A 24,647-nucleotide genomic window follows, 5' to 3' on the forward strand; every position below is an offset into this window, starting at 1 on the left:
AAGAAGCTGCTAGGGGACTATTTCAACCAAATGGCAATGAATTGGTTACCATTGTAACAGGTCAATTGTCACATAGATAACTGATGAGCCAATGGTTACGAGATCAACGTTCTGTTTTATTTGGTAGAATAAACGCACCCAGTCTTCATTTTTTTACACTAACCGTGCTAAGCTATAATAACAGGAAATAGCTGTGACTATTTTGATTTGAATTTCGTTCAGGTGCATTGCAGACACGTTCAGGCTTTACACGGTGGTCATGAATCGGAGGATCTTCTTCTTCAGGTGGCAAGAGGCTTTGATCTTGACAAAAGTCTGCCTCGCCAAACTTTGTGCCGGGCCCGGCTCCTTCAACCCTGGCCTTGTCCTCGCTGGGTCTCGGGCAGTTGGATGAGCAGTTGGCAGAATATTCCGAGTCACTTCCTGTGAGGTGCTCGCCAGGGCGGGAGCTATTTTTCCGACCGCCAGGGGCCACCCGTGACAAGCGGCAGTTGCCCCGTTTGGTCTTGGTGGTGGTTTCTACAGCGATGGACATCTGGGGTGGATACTGGGGGTGGTCTCTTGCAGGCTGTCAGGGAGCTGGCGCCCGTGTCTTCCAGCATTGGGGGGTTAGATCAATGAATGAAGTGCGCCCGCCCCCCTTGGTGGTTGTGCGACGAGTTGACAGAGCTTGTAGCCTTGGCAGCGTGTTTCTTACCTGATGGTGGGCTCGATCTTCTACGCGGAATCACCTGTCAAAACACACGTGCACTTAACACTGCACTGTTTTCTGTCCAGTCTGGGTGCGAATGTCCAGCTCCGAATGTGCGTGATACCTGAGCGGGTTCACTCTGGAGGTCAGAGGTCAACATCCGACTGGCCACCGGAGTCGGGTTGACATGGTTGCCCTCATTGGTTGCCTCTAACATGGCGTCTGATCAACAATGACATCACCGTTACGTCAATGCCGTGATCCTTACGTGTCATTGTGATGATTTCACTTCCATGACGTTATATACAATGTCGCTGCGAGTCTTTGTCACACCTTCAGAGTGATTCACTTTGCCATCTAGTTCAGGTGTGATCGAATGCGTCACCTCCCCCGAGCTTAGGTCCTCCTCCTGCCCCGAAAAAGACGGCAAGTTGGAGGTCATGTTAGTGTGTGTATGTATATATGTTTTACCAGTGATCTCTCTCCACGGAGCATGTGCATGTGGACTTTGACCTGCCCTTCACTAAGGATGTCAAGGTTCTGGAAAGGGAACAGCAAGTGAATGGCGACCGAGGCTGTGTGCCAATGTCCCCCTAATCACCGGCTCGGCATTCTTTTTCAATTCAAGAAAATGAATGAATTCGATGGATCATTTGGAGCGGCCTACCTTTATGCACCCCCCAAAATAGCCTAACCCCTTATTGGTGGTAAAAGGACTGCACTTGGAAAGCGCTTTATGGACACCAAAACGCTTTTCAAAGCCTCACATTGAACCATTCACACAGCAACGGGAGGCTGCTGCGTGACAAATGAGGCTTTGTCATCTTGCCAAAGGAAGCGTCCACGTGGTCAATTAAAGCAGACAGGAAGTGATGAAGGACCCAAACAGGAAGTAAAAACAGATAAAAAGCGGCAGATGAATATTTTGGGAGTACTCACGACATCTTGAAGAGAACTCGAGAAACTGGACTCCTCTGCAAAAGAAAATATTTTGTTTGGATGGCGGCGCAACGTGAAGCTGGCTCAGTCACTGTGGGTACCTGTCGCCGTACTGTCCAGGCGGTGGAAGCTGATGAGCAGTTCTCCTTCAGAGAGCAGCTTGAGGCCCGAATTGCTTCCCGTCACTGTGCTGCTGTCTGTGTCACTAGCGGCACTGGCGGTGGTGTCGTCAGAAGGACTGAGGGGCGGCTCCGGATGGTCCGGGGGAGGGGCTTCGGGACAGGTGACGTGTGCTGGAGGTGAGGGAAGGGCCTCTTCTTCTGCTTGGTTCTCTTGCACTTGCAGTGGTTGCAAGCGCACGTCAGGATGCTCCTCCTCCTTGTCCGACAGCGGGCTAGCTGCCCCCGAGGAGCCTTGATGGACAGCAAGCTGAATTTCAGGGCTGGAGATGGGTGTGGCAAGGGGCTCTGAGGGCACAAACCAACCATTGGTGGAGAGAACCACAAATAATTTGGTTCAGAGACCGCCTTCCTGACTACCGAATGAACTACATGATGGCGCTTTGAGATACGAGTCATCGAGCCAACGTTTGAGTTTTGCGAGCCGGTACCAATATTGCCAATGCAACGTCAACTGAAGCCAAAATGGGGCTAGATCTGTTGATTCAATTGTTATCTTATCAAGTGCAATCATGAAATTTCCGTTCATTTCAAAGATGTTTGAACATACAAGTACACCGGGGAACGAATTAAACTCATATCTCAAGGCACCACTGTAGAGTGTTTCAACTTCCATCAGTCTTTTTCCCAAACACAGTATTTGTCCTTGTACATAAGTTTTGTAAACAATATTATGAAGGTTAGCTCTGACCGCTAATGCTGCTAATGCTGTATAACCTGGAGGGGCTGCGATGACAGGCGGCGGGGAAAGGTCAATTGGTTCAGATGCCGGGGGTGTGCAGAGCGGGAGCTGCTCCCAGATGGATGGAACAGGACTCGCCAGAGGCGTTGATAGAGGTGTCACAACCGCGGGAACCTCAGGAACACTATTTTTCTGAAAGGAAGAAACGAGCCCCGCACCAGGATTTGGTCTTGGCTTTTGGGGGGTTCCTGGAACTGGAGCCTCCCTGGGCGCCAGCACCTGGTCCACCATCTCAGCCAAAACGTCGTGAACCAGTTCTTTGACCAAAGGAGAATCCACCGGAATGCCGACGTCCACGAAGAACTGCAGACCTCGCCCACCAGCTACCTCCACTGCGCCAGGCGAGTACAACCGACCTTCAACATCCGCCTGGTGTGGAAAGGTCACATTGCGCCAGGCGTCTCCACTCACCAATGTCCGAGGTGACACTCGGCTGTGCCGCTTCAGACCGGTCGTTGTGGTCACGGGCAGGGAGTGGAGGCGGGTACTGCTCAGAGATGATTCTTGCCATCAGCTGTTGCTCCAACCTGAATACGAGGCAAGTCAATCTCGAGTGCGAGCGCTCGCATGAGAGCAGAGCGCTTGGCAGCACACGGGAGCGTCTCACCAGAGCACCATTTGGTTGAGCATGCCGTCCTCCAGGCTAGCTGCGCAGCTGCGATGGTGGGGAGGGATGGTGCTGCAATTCTCGGGGGAAAAGACCGGACCCTGGTATGCGACTGGAAGAGGAGACAGGCCGCTGTCCAAATGGAGCACTTCCTCGCCCACCGGAAACTCCTCCATCACGACAGCCTCCTTCCCCCGGAAGGACAATGTCACATCGTGCGCTCGATGCACCGTCGAATGCCAGAAGAGCGCTTTGATGCCAGAGGACGGTTCATGTTAGACGTCGTCATTACCGCATCAGCGGCGGATAGGAATTCCAATCCGGGGAATCGAGCATCTTCATCCAAGTCTTCCTTCCTCTTCCTCCTCACCGTTTCCACAGTGACTGACGGAGCGGGGAGAGCTTCAACCTCCATCGACTCCACGCACTCTTGATGCAAGGGTGGGTCCGGTTTTACCTAGCAACAAGACAGGAAGTCTGCCATTTAGATGTTAACAGCCTCTCTAGGCTCATTTCCAAGGCTCCTTCAGTGATGAAAGAGATTTTGGCCAGTGACTGCCAAATGGGAAAGCCCTTAAGGTCACCCGTCTTTTCAAGTGCAAACTCACATCAGACCCTTCAATTGGCGCACTTCCCAACTGCACGGCAAGCTCCTCGCATTCTTCCAGGGGCCCGGGACTTAGTAGGGAGGGGGCATCCAGGACGGGTGGGTCTGGTGTGGCGTGGTGTTCCAGGGTGGGTGGGTCTAGTGTGGCGTGCAACAGGGCAGGGGAGTCTGGTGTGGGGCGGGCCAGGCCGGGGATCTCCGGTGCAGCGTGTTCCACAGGAAGTGAAGTCACAGTCTCGTAACACCTGGGGGAGGGGCCTATCCTTGGATGCGCTTCAAGTGCAACGAGATAATGTTGAAACATTTGTGAGTAGAATTTCCTCTTGGAAAATGTGCTACTGACCTAGTGGGATGGCCATAGGGGCAGAAGGAGCCTTAGCGGGGGCCGCAGAGGTCAGGCGGGTGGACTGTCGAGTCTGGGGCCGCCAACACGTCTGACCTTTCACGCCGTCCGCCGCCAGGCGTGGCTTCCTCTGCGCGGGCGCCCCCATCCAGTTCAAGTGAAGCGGCGGGCTCCTCTGGAAGTCCGGCGTTGGGACCGCACGGGGGGCTCTCCCGTACAGGCGCGTCAAGTACGACTCGTCCGACAGCGGTGCCTGTGGCAGCGAGCGCGAAGGTGAGTGCTCACGGGCGTTCCCAGATCTGACCCGACACCATGAGGAGGGGGTGAGCTACTCGTCTGGGTGCGGCCTGCTGGCATCGGAGTTCCCTCCCCGTCGTTGTCGTCTTACTTCCTTTTCCTCTGAGCGCATTTACTGGCCGTCCTGGCAATGGCACCACGCTTCTGCTATTGGGTGCATCCTCTTGCATCCTGGCCTGGGTAGGGCAGAAAAGTTTCGTTATTTTTTTTGTCAGTTCAAAAAGCGATGAAAAGTGTCACTATTTTGTCGATGAATAGGAAAAAAACGTTCAATTTCCTTTAGGAATTATTCCTTCATTAATTGTGGTGAACTGAAAAAAGCCAAATGTGATGATTTGACGAAAAGTCCTAGTGTCACCCGAAAGTGGGAGGGGCTTGCACAGGTCACATGACCAGCAGGGCTCACCTGCATGTCTTTGCCGATCAGGTGTATCCATGCGTCCACCGTCTTCTTGATGCGAGCCTGCTCGCTGGATTGGCTGCCAAGGTCACGTGACAAAACATTAAGGCACAACGGGCTCAGGCAAGCCACCCGGAGTGTCATCCATCCATTTTCTATACCCCTTGTCCCCACGGGGTCGCGGGCGTGCTGGAGCCTATCCCAGCAGTAATCGGGCAGTAGGGGGGTGAGACCCTGAATTGGTTGCCAGCCAATCGCAGGGCACACAACACCAACAACAAACAACAATCCGCACTCGCCCCCACACCTAGGGGCAATTTGGAGTGCTCAATTGGCCTACCAAACATGTTTAGGGGATGTGGGAGGAAACCCACATAGGGAGGGCCGGAGGTGGAATCGAACCCTCCTAACAACGAGGCGGACGTGCTAACCAGTGCCCCACCGTGCCGCCCTCGGACTGGCGTGTGAATCATAAATTATGCCGTTGGTCTAACTGACAGGCATCATTGCGACATTGTTGTTTTTTTACTTCTAAGAATCTTCAAATGGTTCGCTAAAATTGGATTGGGCCTCATTTTTGGCCAATTCCCTGGAAGGACAACATTTTTTATGTTGCTCAGGCTCTTCTACCTGTTAGCTACAAGAGCCTTCAGCTGGCAGTGCAGAACCTCTCCGCCGCGGGCTCTCTCCACAGACTCCAAGTTCTCGTCCAGAACTTTCTTTCGCCACTGAAGCTGCTGGAGAAGCTGGCGAGCCTCCTCCAACATGGACGCCATAATGGGTTCACTCTGCGTTCAGCACGCAACAATCTCAGTCACGTCGCGTACTGTCCGCGTGGTGCTTACGAGAAGCATGCACAAACATTTGGAAAAATACTTGCAAAGTGCTAAGAACTGGCAGCTGAAGTGCTGCTTCCACCGCGGAAATTACAGCCAAATCTTGATGGCTGTGCTCAAAAACGTTGGCGTCACAGCGACCAAAACAAACTTGCTTTTTTTTTTTTCACTTGCAAAAAAAGTCCTTCAAAATTAGTAGTAGGTCTCCGAAAGCAAATTGTGGGTCATGATTTGTGAAAAGATCTCCAAATCGGTTGAACCCCTTCAGTTGTCATGGTTGGCAAGCTTCGATCAAGACACCCAGCTATGCCTGGAAATAATCGCGTCACATCCCCTGTCGCGTACTCACCTCCACCTGCACCGCCGCCTCATTGGCCAGCTCTGCTGGACTGTCGTTGGAATGGGTTGCCACGGAAACAACTCTGGCACAGCGCTCCTCCCTGCGGGGTAAGACCAGGGCGGACAGCAATGTCAAACAACATTCACCAAATTTGACTTCCTTCAATTACAGCGAGAAATAAAAATCTGTCAAGTTTACATTCGGACGTGATGCCGAGAGCATTGTTGATCATGTGCGCGTCAGGGGTGAAGGTGCGGATAAATCGGCTGCCGCAAGAGGCAGAAAGGCTATGTTGCTAGGCAACACATCTGCTGCAGTCTCCTGTGGCAACGACAGCAGAGGATGCTGATGGAGGAGAAAAGAGGCACAGACAAGAAGAAAATACCCACCCAGCTGTCAATCACAGCACAGAAAAAATTGACTGATGGAAGTGGAGTTTATTGACACTGCGCCGAGGCACATTCACTACATGTCACCATGGGAACACAGTCAGACGTCAACACGTAGAAAAGGCGTAAAAAGGCTGCTAGAAAGCTCAACTGAGGAGTCCCATCGGTCGAAGGAGACTACAAAAATAACAAGTTGCTATTTGCGACCCGCCGTCACCTCGGTCAAACAAAAACCACAAATGCCTTTTCTGATTAGTTTCAACCCACAGGAATTTTTTTCCCGTAATGGCCAAACACCACAAGGTGCCACCAAAACCCAAACGTAGCGGGAAATATATTGAAGTGCGAAAGTTTTATGACCAGGAAGGTGCCGAGTTTAGCCTGGGTTCTTAAAGAGTCACAGCTGGGTACAGTTTTGCTTCGCTAAACTCATTGACTGCCGTGGACGTTTTTATTGGCCAACTTGAATCGTGGCGTTTACTGCCACCGACGAGCATGTTCATCAAGTATGTTTTCAGCCCTCGCCCCATTCACTGGGGAATTCAAGCTTCGACTGTCATAACAAACACGTGCTCGTAGGTGCGCCGTGGCATCGCGTCAGATTTGAGATTGGGAGAGAAAAATGAGGCGGTGATTCTAGGCCAATTGTGTCAATTACAGGGGAGAGAAACGCAAACACAGTGTAAATAAATCGTAGTAAATTTAGGAACCTGTCACAATTTAAATTTTGCCAGATGATTTGAAGAAATCGGCCCATATTAACTGGTTTTACACTCATGTCATCAATTAAAGAAAACGTAATGCTTTCGCGCCATCTTGTTGCCTTTATAGGCAATTTTTTGTTGGTGTTATTGGAAGCAGGACTAGGTCCTTTTCCCAGTGGATAGCATGAAGCCAAATGGAACGCTGTGTCCTCAAGGGTCCCTCTCCTTCTTGACTTGGACATCGCCTGCCAAGATGGTGGCAATCTCGCCCTGCATGAAGGCCCAGGGCATGCTGGAACCCACCAGAGGGCACTTGTCCCCACTGGGGCAGTAGACCTCGGCGGCAGGGCCCTGGGCCTTGATGCTGTCTCGGGAGCATGGGAAGCAGAACTTGTGGTGGGCGGTGGACGGACACTGGACAAAGTGGGTGTCCTCCAGGCGCTCGTGACACAGTGTGCAGCACAGAGGTCCGCTGGCGGCCGCCGTTGTCGGCTCAGCGCCCCCGGGGTCTGCGTTGCGGGAAGGGAGGCCCCTATGGCCGCCCGTGGGAGAAGCAGACCCGCTGCTAGAGTGGACCGACGTGTCGGCTTCGGACATTAGAGCACCCACTGGGGACTCTGAGGATTCTCGCGGGGTGGAGCGGCCAGTGGGGGTACCCAATGGATTGGCGCCGTAGGGAGGTTTGAGGGCTTCGGCTTGGTTGGCGATCCACTGCCGGTGCTGCTCCTCCATCGGCTTCAGAGCACTCTCGGCCGAATCCTGTTCTGGAGAGGACTTCCTCTTCCTGGAGCCGCCTCTGGACCCGCTCGGGACCTGGGCCCGGGAGGACAGCAGGGAGATGGGCAGCGGCGGATGGGTGCCGTCGATGTGGGGCTGCGGCAGCATGTCCTTCCCCAAGCAGTCCTTAAAGACCCGTAGAGGTTCTGGTAACAAATCACCGAGCAACCGCCAGTCACCAGAACCGTGCTTCTTCTCGTACTCCAGGTACTTGAAGCCAGAGGACAGACCTCGGCCCAGGTCCTTCATACAGTCTTGGTACATCTGCTTAGCCACCCCCGAGGCGCTGGAGAACACGCTACCAGAACCGCTGGGATACTCAATAAAGATCTTCAGCTCGTAGTCAACACCGAGTTTGGACGTCACGTCGAAAGCGAATACGCGGCCGACCAGGCCGTGATCCTTCTTGAAGCGGACCTCAAAGGGGGTGCACCCGGACAGAGTGAGCAGGGCGTTTCTAACCATCTTGGGTTTGTTGGCCCACTCCTCCTGCCGGTTCCGAAGACTTTCGCTCAGCTCACTCAGTGTCTCTGCGTTCCTCTGCTTGTCTTTCATCTCGCGGTCCTGCTCCATACCTGACACAGAGGACGGTCGCTTTGCGGCAGGTTCACTCAGACACAGCGTGGAGCCCTGCGGTGCGGTTCTGGTCGCCATGCTCTGTGCGCCTGGTCCATTCAGCAGCGTTTGGGGCAGCAAGTTGGGTGTCTCGCTAACCAGAGCGCCGTGACCCCTGCTCCTGGAGTTTGGGCTTTGACGGTTCAGCTCGGGCTGTCTGTCGTCCTGTTTGAACCCGTTTGGTCCCCCGAGCCCATTGGGCAGCCTACCTTGGTAGTCCATCCTGGCTCGGGTGTCCGCAGTCAGCACTGGGTACGGTAAGGAGGGCTGCTGGGACTTTGCTGCTCCGTCCGCCAGATGCTGGCTGAAGATCTCCTTCCGGTTTTTGGGCTCCTGGAGGCCGTGAGTCTGCCTCAGGAGCTGGGCAGTCTCGATGGCAAACTCGATCCGATCTGCGCCCTCGTAGTTGACGCAGCCGCGGCACACAGGTTCGCTGAAGTCCCAGATCATGGCCCAGGACATGCGGGGCAAGTCGCAGAGGTAACAGGATTGTCTGCGCGCCAACGACGGCACCGGCAGCGGGGGTGAGGACATGACCGGACCCTGGGCCGCCTGCCTCCCTGCCGCTTCCAACGAGCGCATGCGGAAAATGGGAGACCAGAGCACAAGAGTGCGGGGGAAAAAAAGCTGCTGCAGAGGGGGAAGAGGGCGGGGCTTCACTGCATAGCCTGAGGAATCAGACACATGCATACACAAAGAACCCCCCCCTCCACACACACACACACACACACACACACACACACACACACACACACACACACACACACACACACACACACACACACACACACACACACACACACACACACACACACACACACACACACACACACACACACACACACACACACACACACACACACACACACACACACACACACACACACACACACACACACACACACACACACACACACACACACACACACACACACACACACACACACACACACACACACACACACACACACACACACACACACACACACACACACACACACACACACACACACACACACACACACACACACACACACACACACACACACACACACACACACACACACACACACACACACACACACACACACACACACACACACACACACACACACACACACACACACACACACACACACACACACACACACACACACACACACACACACACACACACACACACACACACACACACACACACACACACACACACACACACACACACACACACACACAAAGACAACCGCAACCCCTTGCCACGGCACTTGCAAGTGAGTGACATCACTCGTCATGCCAACAAGGAGCGACAGAGAGACAAATCAGTAGTGGGGTTCACAGCACCCAAATATTGCACGCATCAAACCTGAACGTGCGCACGCACGCACACACTCAGACAAAGGCACACAAAGAGCAGCGCGCGCGCGGACACTTGCACGCACACACTCGTACACACAATAGAAATGTCAATGTGTTGCTATGGAGATGTGTATGCAAATAGATGCTATATTTAAAATCAGAAGTGGATGACCTTCAGAGGACAAAAACACACAGACACAGAAGCACGCACACCCACCTGGTGCGGTCGGTGTGTGTTGCCATGGTAACCAGGTCGTTCTCCACACTGGTCTTTGCTGATGGGTTGATAATGGCTGCTAGGTCAAGACAACACGTAAACAGACATTAGCATGACTGTCCCCCTGGGGGGAGGGGCTCGAGGTCGTCAAAGAACTATAAGAACCCCCCAAATATTGAACTGGTGAGAAGCTAAAGATAGCAACATGTGTGTTTCCATGACAACCAGTCAAGTCATTTCATAGACATCACTGGCACCTGCTGGTAAGTGTACACATCACAACAACAAAACGTGTGTGTGGTGGGTGGGGCGTACCAGTGGGCTCCACCTGCTGATTGGCAGGCAGCAAAGGGTCAGAGGGCGTGTAGCGAGTGACTATGCTGAGAGCCGACTGCAGCAGCTTATTCTGTGAGGAGAGCGACGATAAAGATCACGAGCAGTGGGGCAAAAGGGCAGAGCAGCTTACTCACCTGAAGCTCTAACTGGCGATTGTGCAGCACCTCCATCCTGCTCAGGGGCCGCCCGCTGGCCCAGCACTCCCTACACGAAAATGTCACTCGAGTTGCTGTAAAGTTGCTGTCGAGTCACAGAGTCTGCATATACAGCAACATCCATACCTGTCAATGTTGTCCACCTGTTGACAAGCACAAACACAGTTTTATTTGTTGGTCTGCGTAGGTCACATGTGTACCTGCCTAATTAGAGCTGCGGCATTTACCTCTTTGCTTCGGCTGAGGTCTTCTCCTGGGTTGGGAGACAGCAACTGTCCCCTTTTGTGTGCACCTGCCGCATTGAGGGAGCTGCTGCTATTGCTGCTCTGCTGAGGGTCTAACAGTTGAAATTTCACCTCCCGCTTCTGGGGGGCACTATGAGAGCTGAGCGACCTAAGGAAATGCATTCAGTTCAACATTGGAGAAACAAGAAAAACACGACAGAGAAGAAAAGCAAAGCATTCAGTGCTCACCGCTGCTTGAGAGCCGCCAGCACGATCCCTCGAGACCCTTCCTCAAAATGGGAGGTTAGGAGGTCACGACCTGGAGGAGGGGATATTATCCTTAGCATTTCACTTGAGAATAGTTAGAATACTTCAAACGGCATGTTTTCTGTGCGTGCACAAGGAATAAATAGCACTGGAAAGGCAACACATTTCTATTCTACATTGTTCCTATGTTGGTAAATAATGATGAAGACATCTCCCCCCGTTGAACTTCTCGAGTTATAACAACCGTAAAGGTCCGAGGGTGTGACGTAACACTCGCCGCGTTGTGAGCCAGTCAGCGTCCGACAAAGAGCTCCTCTGTGCGCCTTGCGTCCTCGCTTTGAGTATCCGAAGCTTCGCTGGTGCACCCCCCTCGTCTTCTGGGTCGTCAAACGGACCGCACCGGGAGCCAGCCCAGCGTCAGGACTAGTCCTGGCCGACAATCGAGTCTGGGTCACGTCTACGCGTGACTGCAACACGCTCATTGCCGAATCGAGGTATGACGCGGCTAACTTCCGCTAACCCTACTTTATAGTAACCGCTGAAAGTGCTTCACTACTCAGCTGTGGCACGACGATGAACTGAAAAATTACATTTGCTTCGATAAAACGGCCCGAGCGGAGTTTTGAAGCGTGTCTTTGAGGGGAACGCAGCAGCTGGGATTATAAAAGTTATGAAAAAAGTGTGAAAACATCCAAGGTGGAGGAGTCGAAAGTTGCTCTAAAGTGAACTTCCGGCTTCCGCTCACGAATCAGGACGTCACACTATAATCAACATCGGTGACCTGAAACGAATGCTCAAATTTCACACAGGGATTGACGAAAATTGTTATGTATTTTTATTTATTTATTTAAAGTATTTAGAAAAAGTACTATCAATGTTTTTACTCTTACACACAGTATGACATTTATTAAAAGCGGAAGCAATTAGAATTACAATCGTACCACCCCGGGCCATCTTTTTGGTGACACGCCATTTGCCGTTTGGGTGACAACTTCAATTTTTGAACATTCTAATGGGTGTCGCGAAACTTAAATGCCCGCTTCTTAACAATTGTTAAGCAAAGCACCTAGTTAAAGCCGTTGCAGCTTTTTGTACCTTTTATTTCTGTATTAACGTTATTGAAGGACTCGAATGTACATTTCCTCTCCGTCCTTCAGTCCCCTTGAAGCGTTTCACGGCAAACTCAAACCAGGTGAGGAGGGAAGATCGACAAAGTCGCGGTCTTTTGCAAAGCCACAATACAAAACATCGCCGTTGTTGTTGTTGTATTATTTTTAGAGGACGTGATCTGAATAAACGAGCATCTGCGGCTATTTGAATAGAAAGCTAAATAGACTTAGCTAGCTTTTAGCCACAACGCCGGTGGTTGTTCCGTTTAACTCTATGGTTACGCCGTCGACAAAATACACTATTTTACTATTGTAATACAATAGTATTTTTGGCCAATAGACTCTAGAAATGGTGAAAGTAAAAATAAATATCTGTAAATATGTCTTGTTCTTTTGTAGCTCGCGAGAAGAGGGCTCATTGCTGGTTATTCCGTCGTCCAACATGACGGTTCAGGTGTCCGAGTCAGATCAGATCAAACAGGTCAACAAAAACATCCTATTTATGAGAAAATAACACAGATGGCTTTTTAACGTTGCGACATCATTTCCAATTTCAGTTCAAAGAGTTCCTCGGGACATACAACAAGCTGACAGAGAACTGCTTCATGGACTGCGTTAAAGACTTCACCAGCCGGGAAGTCCGCCCTGAAGAGGTAATGGCCAGGTGTTTTATTGTCATGTGATCGTCTCCAATTTCCATTATCATCTTGTCCTTGGTTCTCAGTCAAGCTGCTCCGAGTCGTGTCTCCAGAAATACCTGAAGATGACGCAGCGGATCTCCATGCGCTTCCAGGAGTACCACATCCAGCAAAATGAGGCACTGGCAGCCAAAGCCGGTCTTCTGGCACAGCCCAGATGAGACGGACATCATACCCTCAAAAAGCCTCCCATGTATTGATGTAATGTGTAGAAAAAAAAAATCTGTGCTGTCAATGTATTTGCATGTTGCACCTCTCTCTCTCACACACACACACACCCAACACACAACCTTTCACACCCTCTGCTGCTGACACGCATCTCTCACACTTGCGCATCGCTCACACACGCATCTCACACAATACGTGCATGCACACACCTAATATTTAAGAACTTTATTAAAAACCGGCACTGCATGTCCAGGAAGTGTACAAAGTCTTCTCTTAAAAATATTATAAATCATTCTTTACATTTTCGCATTTCATCTTATGTACAGGAGTCCACGAGCAAAACAGGAAATGGCAGAAACAAAGTGAGCAGGCCACAAAATATTTGACAATGTCAAGTTGACGCGAGGAAGAGCTTTTGTTTTTTTTTGTCCCGTCAGAAATAAAACTTTTAAAGTCCTAATTTTTAACTCAAACCTCCTCACTGCAATTCAAACACAAAAACACATTTATTCAACTTTTTCCTTTTTTTCTTACCAAAATAGAAGCTCTAATTTAATAGAAAAGTAAAAAAAAATAATTTTACTTGATTTCATACTTTTCTGTCAAAGATTTCATTGCATAAGCATCTGCTTTTGCCCCCCCTCCTCCGAACTTCAGTTGAACTTTAACCTCAGAAAAAAGTTCACACTAACCCAGGCGAGCTGAAGATGGAAAAAGGAACAACGAAGCAGGAAGTGAGGAGAGAAAATGATGGGGGAAAGGAACTTAAGTGATGTAATAATAGGGGAAAAAGGAGGAAATAAGAAAAAAGAGGGGGGAAAGAAAAATCAGATCCAGATGCCATCAGGAAGTAATTAAAAAGTTTTTCACTTTTTTAAAAAAGTGAAGAAATAAAGGCAGGAAGAGGAGAGGAAGTTGACAGAGGGAGGAAGTGAGTAAAGGAAGGCAGAAAGTGGGGGGGGTGCTCTGTGGCTGTCCAATCATCTTAACAGGAAGTCAGTCTTTTTCTGTGGTCCGTCGTGTTCCCGCTGCGTCTGAGCGTCAATCGGGCGGGAGATATCCAAACGTCTGTCCCTGGGGAAGGGGGGGTCTGGGGCAGGCGTGTTATCACCTGCACTCCACAGCCAAGGTGCTCTGAGTGGGCGAGGCAGAGGATGGACTCATGGCCGTGTCCGAGGAACCAGAGGACAGAGACGCCGTGGTGTTGGACACTGTTGGGGAAGGACAACACGCTAAGAGCGCACTTGTAGCTGAGGCGTTGAGCCGCTGAGGCTTACCTTCCCGCTCCTTCTTTTTTAGGCGCTTCCTACGTCTGTCAATGGACGCCACCTCAGATTTGAGGCTCATGTAGTATTTCCGGATCTCCTGAAGCTTGTCCTGCAGGAAGGAGATCCTCTCGCTGCTCGACATGCTGTCCAGGGCATCTGACGGGGAGAGCGCAAATAACCACGGGTGCAAACGCCACAGCAACGCATCGTCATTTGATCATCGGAGAGCACCGTTCGTGTTACCGAGCTGGAAGGTCCACTTGTAGGCTCGCTGTGGGGAGGTGGCGCTGTGTTTGTCTTTGGGCTGCGGCGACCCAGCCCCAGTGCAGCGAGACTTGTTGGACTTTGACAGAGACAAAAGACGTGACTGGTCCTCACTGTCGCTGCTGTGACCTGAAAAGGGAGCAGAGTCATATCAGGAAGTGACATTATGGCATTGATGGTAACACCAACAAAAGGACAAGGGATGAGCAAGAACAAGCACAGATAGCGGAGCAGAGCCATGGGAGGACGGGGATGGGTGGGGTGGACAATGAGGGACGACCAAAATTGCCAGGAAGGATGACGACAGGCAGGGATGAACAGACAGACAAGCACAATTCACCAGTGCCGTTCTTATCAGTCTTGGGGGTCCCACTGTTGCGCTTGTGGTTTCGTTTGTGTTTCTTGGAGGCGGGGCTTGTCTGACACTCTGCCAGACGTTTCTGACCTAAGGGAGTGAACGTTGACAAGGGTTACTGGACACCCGCACAACATGAGTCTGGGCGGCGAGCAACATTGACCTCGGGCCTCTTGCGTCACATCGAGGTCCAGACTGGATTGGGCGTCTGTCTCTTTCTCTGCGCCTGTTGCCGCCGCAGCCACCACTACCTTGGTCTCCGTCTCGAAACTGGCTGGGCGGAGTACTTCTGGACAGGGGGTGCAGCAGGAGATGGGCTCAGGAAAGAAGGGGCGATGGGGCGCTGGTGGCTGCTCCCGGGCGATGAGGAGGAGGGGCTCCGAGGAAGGGGTGGGTTTGTCCTTGTCATCGGGGTCGTCCAGGTCTACTTCATGGCAAAGTAATGCCTCGGCACCCATTTGCGGCTCCTCGTTTGGGGCAGGCCCGAGGGCCTCCTCGGCCTGGGGCGGTGTCCGGAGCTCCTTTTCGGGCTGTTCCTTTGAAACCTCATCCGCTTGTCCTTGCACCTCATTCGCCCTCACAGCTCGATGGCTCCTCCTTTCCGCCTCGGCACCACGCAGGGGCGATGGGTGGGACTTGGGTGACACGCCGGCACCTACCTTGGTGGGACTCGCCAAAGACTTGGGGGAGGCGGGTGTAACCTCATCTTGCTTCCTTTCAAGGCGGAGCGTCAGCTCTGGTTTTTCCTCCTCTTCCTCACTGGCGGAGTCAGTGTCTGAGGGCATGGTGGTCGGAGTTGAAGTCGGGGGCTCCGGGTGGAGGCGCGGCGCGGGGAGGCAGTGGAGGACCACCATGGGTTCATCCGGTCTCTTCGGGACACTTCGAGGAGAAGGTGCAGGAGCTGGAGGAGGTGGCAGTGGAGCTTCAGGACTGATGGCGGATGGTGAGGTGGAGATTTTAGGCGGCCTATCAGAGTTGTGAACTTTGAGCGTGGCTGGCGACAAAGGCAGGGTCTTGAGGTCTTTGGACGGTGCAGGGGTGGTGTCCTGCAGCTCGTCGTACCGAGGGGACGCCCTGCCTGGGGAGGAGGCGAGGCACAGTTTCTCCAAAACGATTTCCTGTTTATTTGTCACTTCGTCCTTCACTGTGAGCGCTTCGTCTTCTGGGTTCTCCTCGTCTTCGGAGGTACTTGCAAGCTGGCCGATGTCCTCCTGTGGCGTGCTGGAGCGGGACGGCGTGACAAGCAGCCGAGTCGTTGTTGGGACAACGACCTCGCTCAACTCCGCCTCCTTTCCTGCCCCCACGGCCTCCTCCCCCTCCCCGACATTTTCGGGTCTGCCCCGCCAGGGCGAGAGTTTCTTTTCAGGTGGCTCTTCTGATTCGCTGTCAACCGTTGAGTTCCCAGAATCCTCTGCAGGGGAGAGTGCACATGAGGAGACTGTTATGGTGATACAAAGGCGCGTGAACTAAAAGATGTTAGCAAAGCGATATAAATCGTTTTAGAGTTCACACAAAAGTTGACGAGAGTAAATGAGTACTTGAACTTTTTTTCACTTCTCTGCATATGTCCACTCACCGTTTGAGGCGCGGTCCGAGTCGTACATCCCGGAAGTCCTCCTAGTCCTCCTGAAGCGTGGCGCATCTAGAGACACAATGGACAAAGAAGAGCAAAAATGGCAGATGGAACATTTGCAGCATTGGGAAAAAGGCTAAACTTATTCATTCTTCAGAAGTTTTTCAGGGCCTTTGCATTGTTTCAAAGTTTGACCTTCAAGAAGCATGCCGAGAGGAGGGCATTTCTCCTCACGTACTGCGGGGTTGTTCTGGTCACTGTAAATGTACTTTTTACTGTTGCCATCAGTGACAGTGCATGCATGATGCCTTCTTGAGTGTTTGATGCGATGAACTGTTCCTGTGACTTTGGAAACTTTACCCAGGCAGTTCCCCTTTTGTCTTTCCAAATAAGAGCGGGACGTTGCTAAGCGAATAGCATTCTCGTTATACCCTAGAGCAGAGGTGGCCAACTTGCGGCTGGCGAGCCGCATGCAGCTCTTTGCCTGGTTTCATGGGGCTCTTTTACGTTCACATCAACATTTGTGTTTGTGTTTTTTTTTGTGTGCGTGTTGCTTTGCTTGAGTTCAATATGGTATTTCTGTCAAACGCGTATGTGCATGAGGTGAAATCCCGCAATGGAGGAGGGGCAAACCCATTCGAGGAAACAAATAGTGTCAATTTCACTCTCAAAATGGCAGGGAGAAAATATACAGCGTGTGTGTGTGGGGGGGTGATGTTCATGTGTGCTCCTGTATAATGTGGCTCTTTGCTGTAACACAGGAAAACATGTGGCTCTTAGTCTCTGACTGGTTGGCCACCCTTGCCTGGCCTAGAGTCTAGGTTTGCGCTCGCCACACCCCACAAAATATGGCGGTGAGGGAGGGCTTGCGGTGTTTTATGTGTGACGTGAGCGTGGCTTACTGTCACCGTTGGCCGCGTTGGGAGGCGTGTCTGTGTGGGCGCTCTTGCCCTCGCCGCTCGGAGTCTTACGACCGGGCGGCGCATTGGCAGGCGCAGTCCGGATCTGGGGGCGCCCTCGCCTGGCTGCCACGGGTCTGGTTGGCGGAGGTGTGGCCATCAACAGTGCCATCTTAGCCTTGTCGTCCTCCTTGTCTACCTCCTCTTTGTTCTAGGAGCAAAGTTGAGAGGTCATGGGAAGGTCGGAGCGACGCGGACAGCGAGTGGCGGCTCACGCTCACCTTCTTCCGGGTTCTCTTGCGGGTTCCTCTCTCGGGTGGCCAGATGATGCGGTCGGCCTTCACCCATTCGTCGTACCTGCAAGGAAATGCGGCAGTTAGTGTAGTACGTGGGAGTACGTCAGATGCGACCCTCTCCAAAAGAAAACATTTGGGTTTTGAATCAAAAGAGTTCAGGCTTTTACATCCAGATTCTTCAAATGAATTACGTATGACACAGCACCTTTGGTTTGAGCCAGCCCACAGCGAGCAAAGGTATTGAAACAATCTATAGCATCAACGTTCAATTCTCATGAAGAACTTTGTTCTCCATCTTTTGGGCCCCAAGGTCTGGATATGCAGCAAAAGCTAAGGTGGGTTTTGTAAGGGAATGCATCTGCAAGCCAGAAGAAGGGCGAAGGTCTGATTGTGACAGCCCTCGCAGGTGTGGCAGCTATGGTGTGGCCACTTCACCGCACCCAGTTAGGCGCACCCACCTGACGTTCCAGCCGTAATAGTGCACCAGGTAGAAATGTTCGCCGTTGTCTGTATCAGTCTTCTTGATGTGAGCCTCATAGATCTTCTGAGTCTTTCCTCTCCCGTACTTCACTCTGACCTTGGTCCCTGTCAAGGCATCGCCTTCCCCCTCGTTCTCACTCCTGAACACAATTTCCTCATTAAAAGGACGTGAGAAAAAAATGGAGACCATAATCTTTTGTGAAAATGCGTCTGAGAGAGCGAGGTTAGCCAGTTCGGAGCCCCACCGAGCTCCTAGGCGCCTGGCTCGCTCTTCGTCCTCGTCATCTTGGTCGTCATCTTCATCCTGATCCTCCTCTTCTTCTTCTTCTTCCTCCTCCTCCTCCTCCTCCTCTTCCTCGTCAGAGCCCCTGTCGGAGCCGTCCAGACGCCGGCTGCTGCGCCGCAGCGCATCCCTGGGCTCCTCGCCGTTCTCGTCTCCTCCCTTGTTGGGCGCTTCCGCCTTGGCACCGGCTCGCCTATTCCCCTGCATGGGACAATTTATTTCCACATCCACAGACCAAAGTCAAATGGATATTGCGACAAGCTGGCGGCGGTGACGGCAACTCACCCTAGGCAACAACTGTTTGTCCTTGGGGTCGTCGCTTTCGCTGTCGGACTCGGTGCCCTTCTCCTCCTCCTTGAACTCTGACCTGGCGGCCATCCTGGAGACGGCGTGCGCTTTAGGCGAGCGCGGGTTGTTGTGGTGAATAGTCCTGAAGGTGATGCAGGCGGAGCGGCAGTACTCCTCGAAGCCGAAAAGGTACCTGTAAGGAGTGGGCGGGCAGTGAGTGGTTACTGTGGGGTGGGGGCGGGGGGCACAGAGGCATACTTCTTGTACGCTGTCTTGACGTTGTACGACGCTGCCGAGTTGAGGATGGGAATGCCCAGGTCCATGTAGATCTGCTTCCACACCGTGCCGCTCTCAATCTGACACACAAACCAGGCACATTTTCCTACACGAGTCACAGGAAAGATTCAAAATGAAAGATTCCTGGAACGATTCAAAGTACTCCAACTTTGTCCCACAAAGACTGCAGACTTGAATTAATTCCACAGCATTTCAGGTCAACATGAGCTAGTCAGCACCAAGTATTCTACTTTCAGCCTGTGCAAGACAGCTCGATTCACCCGTCACCTTACGACACCCGCCGTGTTGGAAGACCAGGCGGAAGAGCTTGAACAGGTTCAGGTCCTTGTAACCCAACACCGGCGGCTTGTTGATGGGCGTGCCTAATGGACACGCACGGCATCAGAAAAAAAGCATGTGCGCATGATGGATGGCCGTCAATGACCCGGCTGGGCTCACCTCGGTCCTCCATGAACTTGTAGAGCTGCTGCAGGAAGTGATCTCGCTCCTCCGGGTCCGGCTCCTCCTCGGGCTGCACACACAGTAACCGTGTGTCATGCTTGCACACATCTCGGCATGCCACATTTTACGGCTTTTCGCAGGCGGAACTGTTGGGTCAAAGTGCGAGAGAAGGTGGGGGCCGACCTCCTCTTTGAGGAGCTTCTTTCTCTTCTCATCCTCGTCCGTGTCGTCGTCCTCGCTCTCCTTCTCCTCCCCGTTGTCATCATCTTCGTCACTGGTGGACGAGTCCAAGATCTGACTCATGTCCATCTTCCAAACCTCTGGCACCTCCCTACGCCTGGCAAATATCTGAGCCGCTTCAAAACCTGGAGAGGAGAAGAATGACAGTCAAGAGAAGCGGACAAACTTTTCCATGGAGGGAACGCACACTGACCGAGCGTGTTGGAGAGCTCCGACTTGTTGATGCTGATGGAGTTGAGGGGGTGCACGTTCCTCCTGGCAACTGTGCAGCTGCGGGAAACCACAAGCATATGAACGTCCCCAGTCAAAACCATTGACAAGATGCGCTCAAACTCACAACTTGGAGTCACTGAAGGACCTGACCAGACACTGATCCTTCTTCACCACCAGCTCGTCATTGCAGCTGGGTGACACCACCTAAACGCACATGCACGCACGTCAGGAGACGTTGGGACGACACAGAGTGTCCCGGTGCGCGGGCGGCGGCTTTACCAGCGCCAGGAACCAGGCGGCGGGCTGCTCCTCCTTCTTGACGCTACAGACCTTCCCCAGCAGTTCATCGTTCAGCCTCCTGCGGTCATCCTCATCTTCTTCGCTGGTCGACAACTCATTCTCCTCGCCCGCCCTGAGGGACGCCACGCAATCAGCGACTCCCCTTCCCCTCCCCAAAAAAAAAGAAAAAAAAAAGGATACATTCTCCCAAAGACTCACACAGCCTGCGAGAAGCGACGACCGCGGTTGGACTTCTTCCCGATGACCGGAGTGCCAAAGTGTTCCGGGTTGGTCAGAGGAAGCTGGTCCAGGGTCTGAGGGGGAAGAAGACAGAGAAAAATGAGGAGGTGAGGTGAGCGTAGTGTTGCCAAAAGGAGGAGAACAAGAACGGGATCAAGTGGAAGGCAAACAAGGAGGAGAAGCAGTCCAACAACCGAGAACAGTTGTTGGACTGCTTCAACATTTGTGTTTGTGTTCTTTCAGAAGAACAGAAAGGGGAGACTTGGTCAACTAAGAACAAAAAGTGAGGGATAAGAAGAAAAAGGAGAAGAACACCAAGGTGGTGGAGAGGAAGAGCAAAGAATTAAGTGACGAAATCAGAGAACAAGAAGGAAGAGAAGAACGGCAGAAGAGAAGGACAATAAGAAGAGACAAAAAAAAACAAGGCAAGACGACGAGACAGAACAATGAGGAGGGGAGAAAGCCAGAAAGAAGGCAAAGAACCACAAAAGACTTGAACGGGAGGCAAAAAGCCCCAACTCACCTCGCTTTCGGCAAAGTGCCGCTCACCCTTCAGGCACAAAGACGACCGCCGCAGCGTCTTCTCATCCCCGTCGTCAAAAACTGAAAGACACGTGACGTGTGGGCAACACACTTTGGTGCGTGCACGGATGGGCAGGCTGCACTTACCCACGGTGTAGAGGCTGGCATCCGTCAGTTTGCTGATGACGGCCTCGCTGCACGCGCCCTCGTTTGTCTTCACCTCCACCGTGGAGCCCACCTGCAGGCGCACATGCTGTTACCACATCCTCATTGTCAATGTGGTCATTATGGAGATGAAGCTGCTCACCCTGAGGGGGCCTTTGACCTGGTCATCGTGGACCACCTGGCTGGTGCTGTCCCCTTTCAGAGTCACCTGCAGAGAAGAAAAAGAGATGGATTCCAATTCCGTTCTGAAAAGAGCTTATCGCTCAGCGAACAAAAGAAGACGAACACTCTATAATATCGCAGATGTCGTCATCTCATTTGACCGCCAAGTGCTCAATAAACCAACATCGAAATTGACATCTCAATATCAAAATTGAGGGACTCTTGTCATGAAATGAGCGTGCAAATAAGGTGGAGTTGCCTTTGTGGGTGAAACGGAGGCTTTGGTGGAGCTTTGCGTTCAATTCATACAATTACAGTTCAACTTCCCAAAACATGATTGGAGGAGGGGCCTCCGTCAAAGATGAATGAGAGTCGCCATTTTGAGAGCTGGTGCGCCGCCACCTTACCTTGACCTTCACCAGCCGCTTCACAATCTTGATCTTGGCCTCGCAAAAGGCCCCTCTGTACTTGGCGCTCACGTCGGTGCCCACGGTCAGGTAGGCCGGCTCGTCGGCTGCCTGCAAAAACAAAACACACGCACAAACGTCAAGTCCAAAAAGTGCGCTTGACAAGACTTGGATGACATTGCCGTAAAAATCGAAAGTTTCACCTTCATCTTATGCGCTTAGGGTTAGGAAGTCCACCTTGGGTGCTTTGTTGATCGCTGGGACACAAGATGAAAAATAAATGAATTTGAAAAGCAGGCGGATAAGCTCAAAACGATGCTATGACAAATACGCCAAAAGCAGCAACATTTGAATCTGGAATCTTCTTGTAGTTAATTCCGTCCGGGAAGATTCTCACTTGTCTCAGTTTAGCTCGGCAAGCAATTCTTGTCGGCTTCAACTCGGGTGAACTTGGGTGTAACCTGAGTAACAGAGCAACCTGGACTCTTCTTGGTTGTTGATGTTTCGATGACACAATCTACACGGACGGACACAACTAATGGGAAATGATTCAAAACCAAGAGGACTAAGACAACTGGAATGGCCTCGGTTGTTGAAGTTTTACAACCAAGAAGAGAGCAGTCACCCAGAGACCGCTTTTCTGTGCTTAACTAGCTATCAGGGCAACTAAACAGAACCTTCCAAAGCTGAATCTACAAATCTTATTCCAGTTATATTGGTGTTGATTCTCAGTCACCAACATTAAGAAAGCAGCAAGCTTGAAGACATTACATCTTAAGAGAGACAATGATGACTGAGAATGTATACAGACATCATTAAGTAGATGATTCAGGTTGCTGCGGATGCTAGCAGCCGACACTTCTTGTTTGTTGAAGACGTTTCGTCCAGTGGCCTCAATCTACCTGGTGATGGCAATGCACAAAAATTGAAGGGAGGCAACTAAAAGACAACAAGAATACGGTTTCCTAGCGAGACCTTGATGACTGAGAAAGTAGCCAGACATAACTGCCAAGTATCTCCGGAGTCAGGACCCACCTGACTCCAGGTTGGATCAGAACAAATGTGTCAGCTCTCCTTCACTAAAAAGAGCCAGGGTGCGTTGGAGGGAGCCAACTGGCCCAGATCGCCAGGCGGGTTGCCCCTGACCGAGCCAGGGAGCTCGACTTCCCGCTTTGAGCTGAGCTCCACAGCGAGTCACGTCGCCATGTCAGCTCGGCTAGCGCGGCTAACTTTAGCTCGCTCCGCTCTTTTTCCCATCTCGCTCCCGAGCGGTTTGATAACGACGGTCGAACTTGGGGCGACTATAAGCGAGCGACGGGCAGCAGTCGAGTCACGGCCACAAAGTGATCGCAGCTAGACGCGACTAGACGCTCTCGGTGGTGCTCGGTGGCTGCGTCCGCCGCTCTCCGGCTATCTGGAGCTAACGTGCTAAAGCTGGCTAGCCACTTTATTGGGAGATTTAAAGCGTCTCGCTTACGTCCACTGTCTCGTGAATGCATAAGAAACGAACTTTATAGCCGATGACGTCATTAAATGTGACAAGAAATAAAAGTCCGTCGCTTTTCGGGTTTTTATTTTATATTCGGTTGTTTGACAAAAGGCACGCACGCACGCGCACGCACGCACGCAAACACACACACACACACACACACACACACACACACACACACAAGCTTTCGCATTTCTTCAGTGCGAAAACAAGCCGCGGCTGCCATTCAATTCGCGGCTGCTGCTGCTCGTAAGAACGACGATTCCCGCGCGGGCTCGCATCACGTCCGCCGGAGCGGCGAGTGAGGGGCGGCAATTTTTGGCCTCGTAAAATCTACGTTCTCTACTCACGTTCAACGAAGCGTCTTGCTTCCCTCTCGCCCCGGCTTGCGACGCAATACACGAACAACAAGCTGTCGAGTCCCGAGCTGTGTTTCCCGTCAGGCCATTGGCGGAGAGCTCGGCGCTGGTCGCTACCGAGCAAAGCGATTAGCCGAGAATATCAACGGTTTTAATTGGTCCAAACTGAACTACTCTCGCTATTGGTGGATACGAACAGGGCGCCACAAGGGAAATGACGACATGTGCAGCACAACTTCCCAATAAGAGGAAGCGTGGGAGGGGAAGCTCGCCGTTAGAGAGCGCCATTGGTTCTTCGCTGTTTGTGCAAAGCAGAGAGGCGCGACGCCATTGGTTGAACCAGCTTCCTTGTCTGGGCAAAGCCACACCCCGGTACGTGCTTGCTCTCCTTAGGGAGCTCACCGTGATGATACACGACGGACTCCGTAGGCCAGGAGTAGCAATTCCGGTCCTCGAGGCCTGGTGACCTGCATCAATGTTCCTTCCCCTGTTACTACACACCTGATTCTAATGGTCAGATCATTGGCAAGGTCTACAGAAGCTGAATAACAATCCCGATCATTTGCAACAGGAAGAGATAGAAAACATGCAGGACACCACCGGCCCTCCGTGACCGGAATTGCCCACCCCTGCCATAGGCCAACTGGCCGAGACAAAGTCATGTGTTCTTTTTCTCGACACATACACAGTTGCAACATAACATGAAGCAAAATCTAGTCACGCCACGTCGACCCCGTCAGACACGTTTGGCCCCAATCCGTGCGTGTGCCCGAGACTCGGTGTACGTACTTGAGTCGACTTTAGCGAGTACACAGAAGCTGTCTGCCACGGAACAACAATGCCAAAGCACAGTTGTGCCGATTGTGGACGATTGAAGCTCCAGAGATTGGGTTCTTGTAGTTCCAATTTCACGCGTGCAAGCAGCCAAGTCTAAGTGGAGTCTTTTGCTAGCGTGTTTGGATATGCACCTTCATCCACGTTACTGCACGGCGCCTCTGCAAGAAAAGCTCCAGACTTGCGCTTGAGCACACAAAATGAAGCACAACCTGTGAGCTTGTGAAAGACGCTTGTGGCTCTGTCACGTTCACAACGACAATGAATGCTTTAGCTAACAAGAACAGCGAGGCCATA

The 24,647-nt window shown here is 52.0% G+C and overlaps 4 protein-coding genes across 13 annotated transcripts; 1 reads left to right on the plus strand and 3 right to left on the minus strand.

Moving 5' to 3' along the window:
* Positions 1–305: 305 nt before the first annotated feature.
* kiaa0586 (KIAA0586 ortholog) lies at positions 306–11,753 on the minus strand. Of its 5 annotated transcripts, none has more exons than XM_085932196.1 (24): positions 11,299–11,753; positions 11,004–11,073; positions 10,758–10,923; positions 10,657–10,673; positions 10,510–10,579; positions 10,355–10,445; positions 10,040–10,118; positions 5,991–6,081; positions 5,436–5,593; positions 4,812–4,884; positions 4,441–4,581; positions 4,109–4,361; positions 3,767–4,038; positions 3,451–3,615; positions 3,159–3,346; positions 2,963–3,078; positions 2,527–2,883; positions 1,732–2,097; positions 1,631–1,665; positions 1,163–1,231; positions 1,025–1,100; positions 816–913; positions 698–731; positions 306–592 (listed from the first exon to the last, which is right to left on the minus strand). In XM_085932196.1, the coding sequence occupies exons 1-24, from the start codon at positions 11,501–11,503 to the stop codon at positions 450–452; spliced, it is 3,333 nt and encodes a 1,110-aa protein (XP_085788322.1). In that variant the 5' UTR covers positions 11,504–11,753; the 3' UTR covers positions 306–449. The 5 variants fall into 5 exon arrangements, with proteins under 5 accessions (XP_085788322.1, XP_085788320.1, XP_085788321.1 ...); XM_085932194.1 differs by having other exon boundaries at positions 10,040–10,115; positions 11,266–11,753; XM_085932195.1 differs by having other exon boundaries at positions 3,159–3,343; positions 11,266–11,753.
* Positions 6,311–9,230, minus strand: irf2bpl (interferon regulatory factor 2 binding protein-like). The gene has a single exon (XM_085932198.1). The coding sequence runs from the start codon at positions 9,154–9,156 to the stop codon at positions 7,285–7,287; it is 1,872 nt and encodes a 623-aa protein (XP_085788324.1). The 5' UTR covers positions 9,157–9,230; the 3' UTR covers positions 6,311–7,284.
* Positions 11,324–13,316, plus strand: timm9 (translocase of inner mitochondrial membrane 9 homolog). 2 transcript variants are annotated; one of them, XM_085932211.1, is made up of 4 exons: positions 11,324–11,515; positions 12,530–12,611; positions 12,688–12,783; positions 12,855–13,316. In XM_085932211.1, the coding sequence occupies exons 2-4, from the start codon at positions 12,573–12,575 to the stop codon at positions 12,987–12,989; spliced, it is 270 nt and encodes an 89-aa protein (XP_085788337.1). In that variant the 5' UTR covers positions 11,324–11,515; positions 12,530–12,572; the 3' UTR covers positions 12,990–13,316. The 2 variants fall into 2 exon arrangements, with proteins under 2 accessions (XP_085788337.1, XP_085788336.1); XM_085932210.1 differs by lacking the exon at positions 11,324–11,515 and adding an exon at positions 11,772–12,213.
* On the minus strand, positions 13,207–23,736 carry arid4a (AT-rich interactive domain 4A). 5 transcript variants are annotated; one of them, XM_085932190.1, is made up of 25 exons: positions 23,508–23,736; positions 21,872–21,925; positions 21,669–21,779; positions 21,242–21,307; positions 21,082–21,172; positions 20,936–21,015; positions 20,392–20,486; positions 20,173–20,305; positions 20,018–20,097; positions 19,874–19,950; positions 19,624–19,805; positions 19,438–19,510; positions 19,267–19,361; positions 18,961–19,058; positions 18,700–18,895; positions 18,377–18,615; positions 18,110–18,271; positions 17,637–17,712; positions 17,359–17,566; positions 16,460–16,525; positions 15,047–16,294; positions 14,869–14,973; positions 14,508–14,657; positions 14,274–14,420; positions 13,207–14,228 (listed from the first exon to the last, which is right to left on the minus strand). In XM_085932190.1, the coding sequence occupies exons 2-25, from the start codon at positions 21,875–21,877 to the stop codon at positions 14,104–14,106; spliced, it is 3,909 nt and encodes a 1,302-aa protein (XP_085788316.1). In that variant the 5' UTR covers positions 21,878–21,925; positions 23,508–23,736; the 3' UTR covers positions 13,207–14,103. The 5 variants fall into 5 exon arrangements, with proteins under 5 accessions (XP_085788316.1, XP_085788318.1, XP_085788314.1 ...); XM_085932192.1 differs by having other exon boundaries at positions 13,207–14,207; positions 23,508–23,735; XM_085932188.1 differs by lacking the exon at positions 23,508–23,736 and adding exons at positions 22,480–22,570; positions 22,704–23,474 and having other exon boundaries at positions 13,207–14,420.
* Between the last annotated feature and the right edge of the window lie 911 nt (positions 23,737–24,647).

This window comes from Syngnathus leptorhynchus, chromosome 15 (assembly GCF_054491065.1).
Source record: "Syngnathus leptorhynchus isolate UIUO chromosome 15, UIUO_Slep, whole genome shotgun sequence".
NCBI lineage: Eukaryota > Metazoa > Chordata > Actinopteri > Syngnathiformes > Syngnathidae > Syngnathus > Syngnathus leptorhynchus.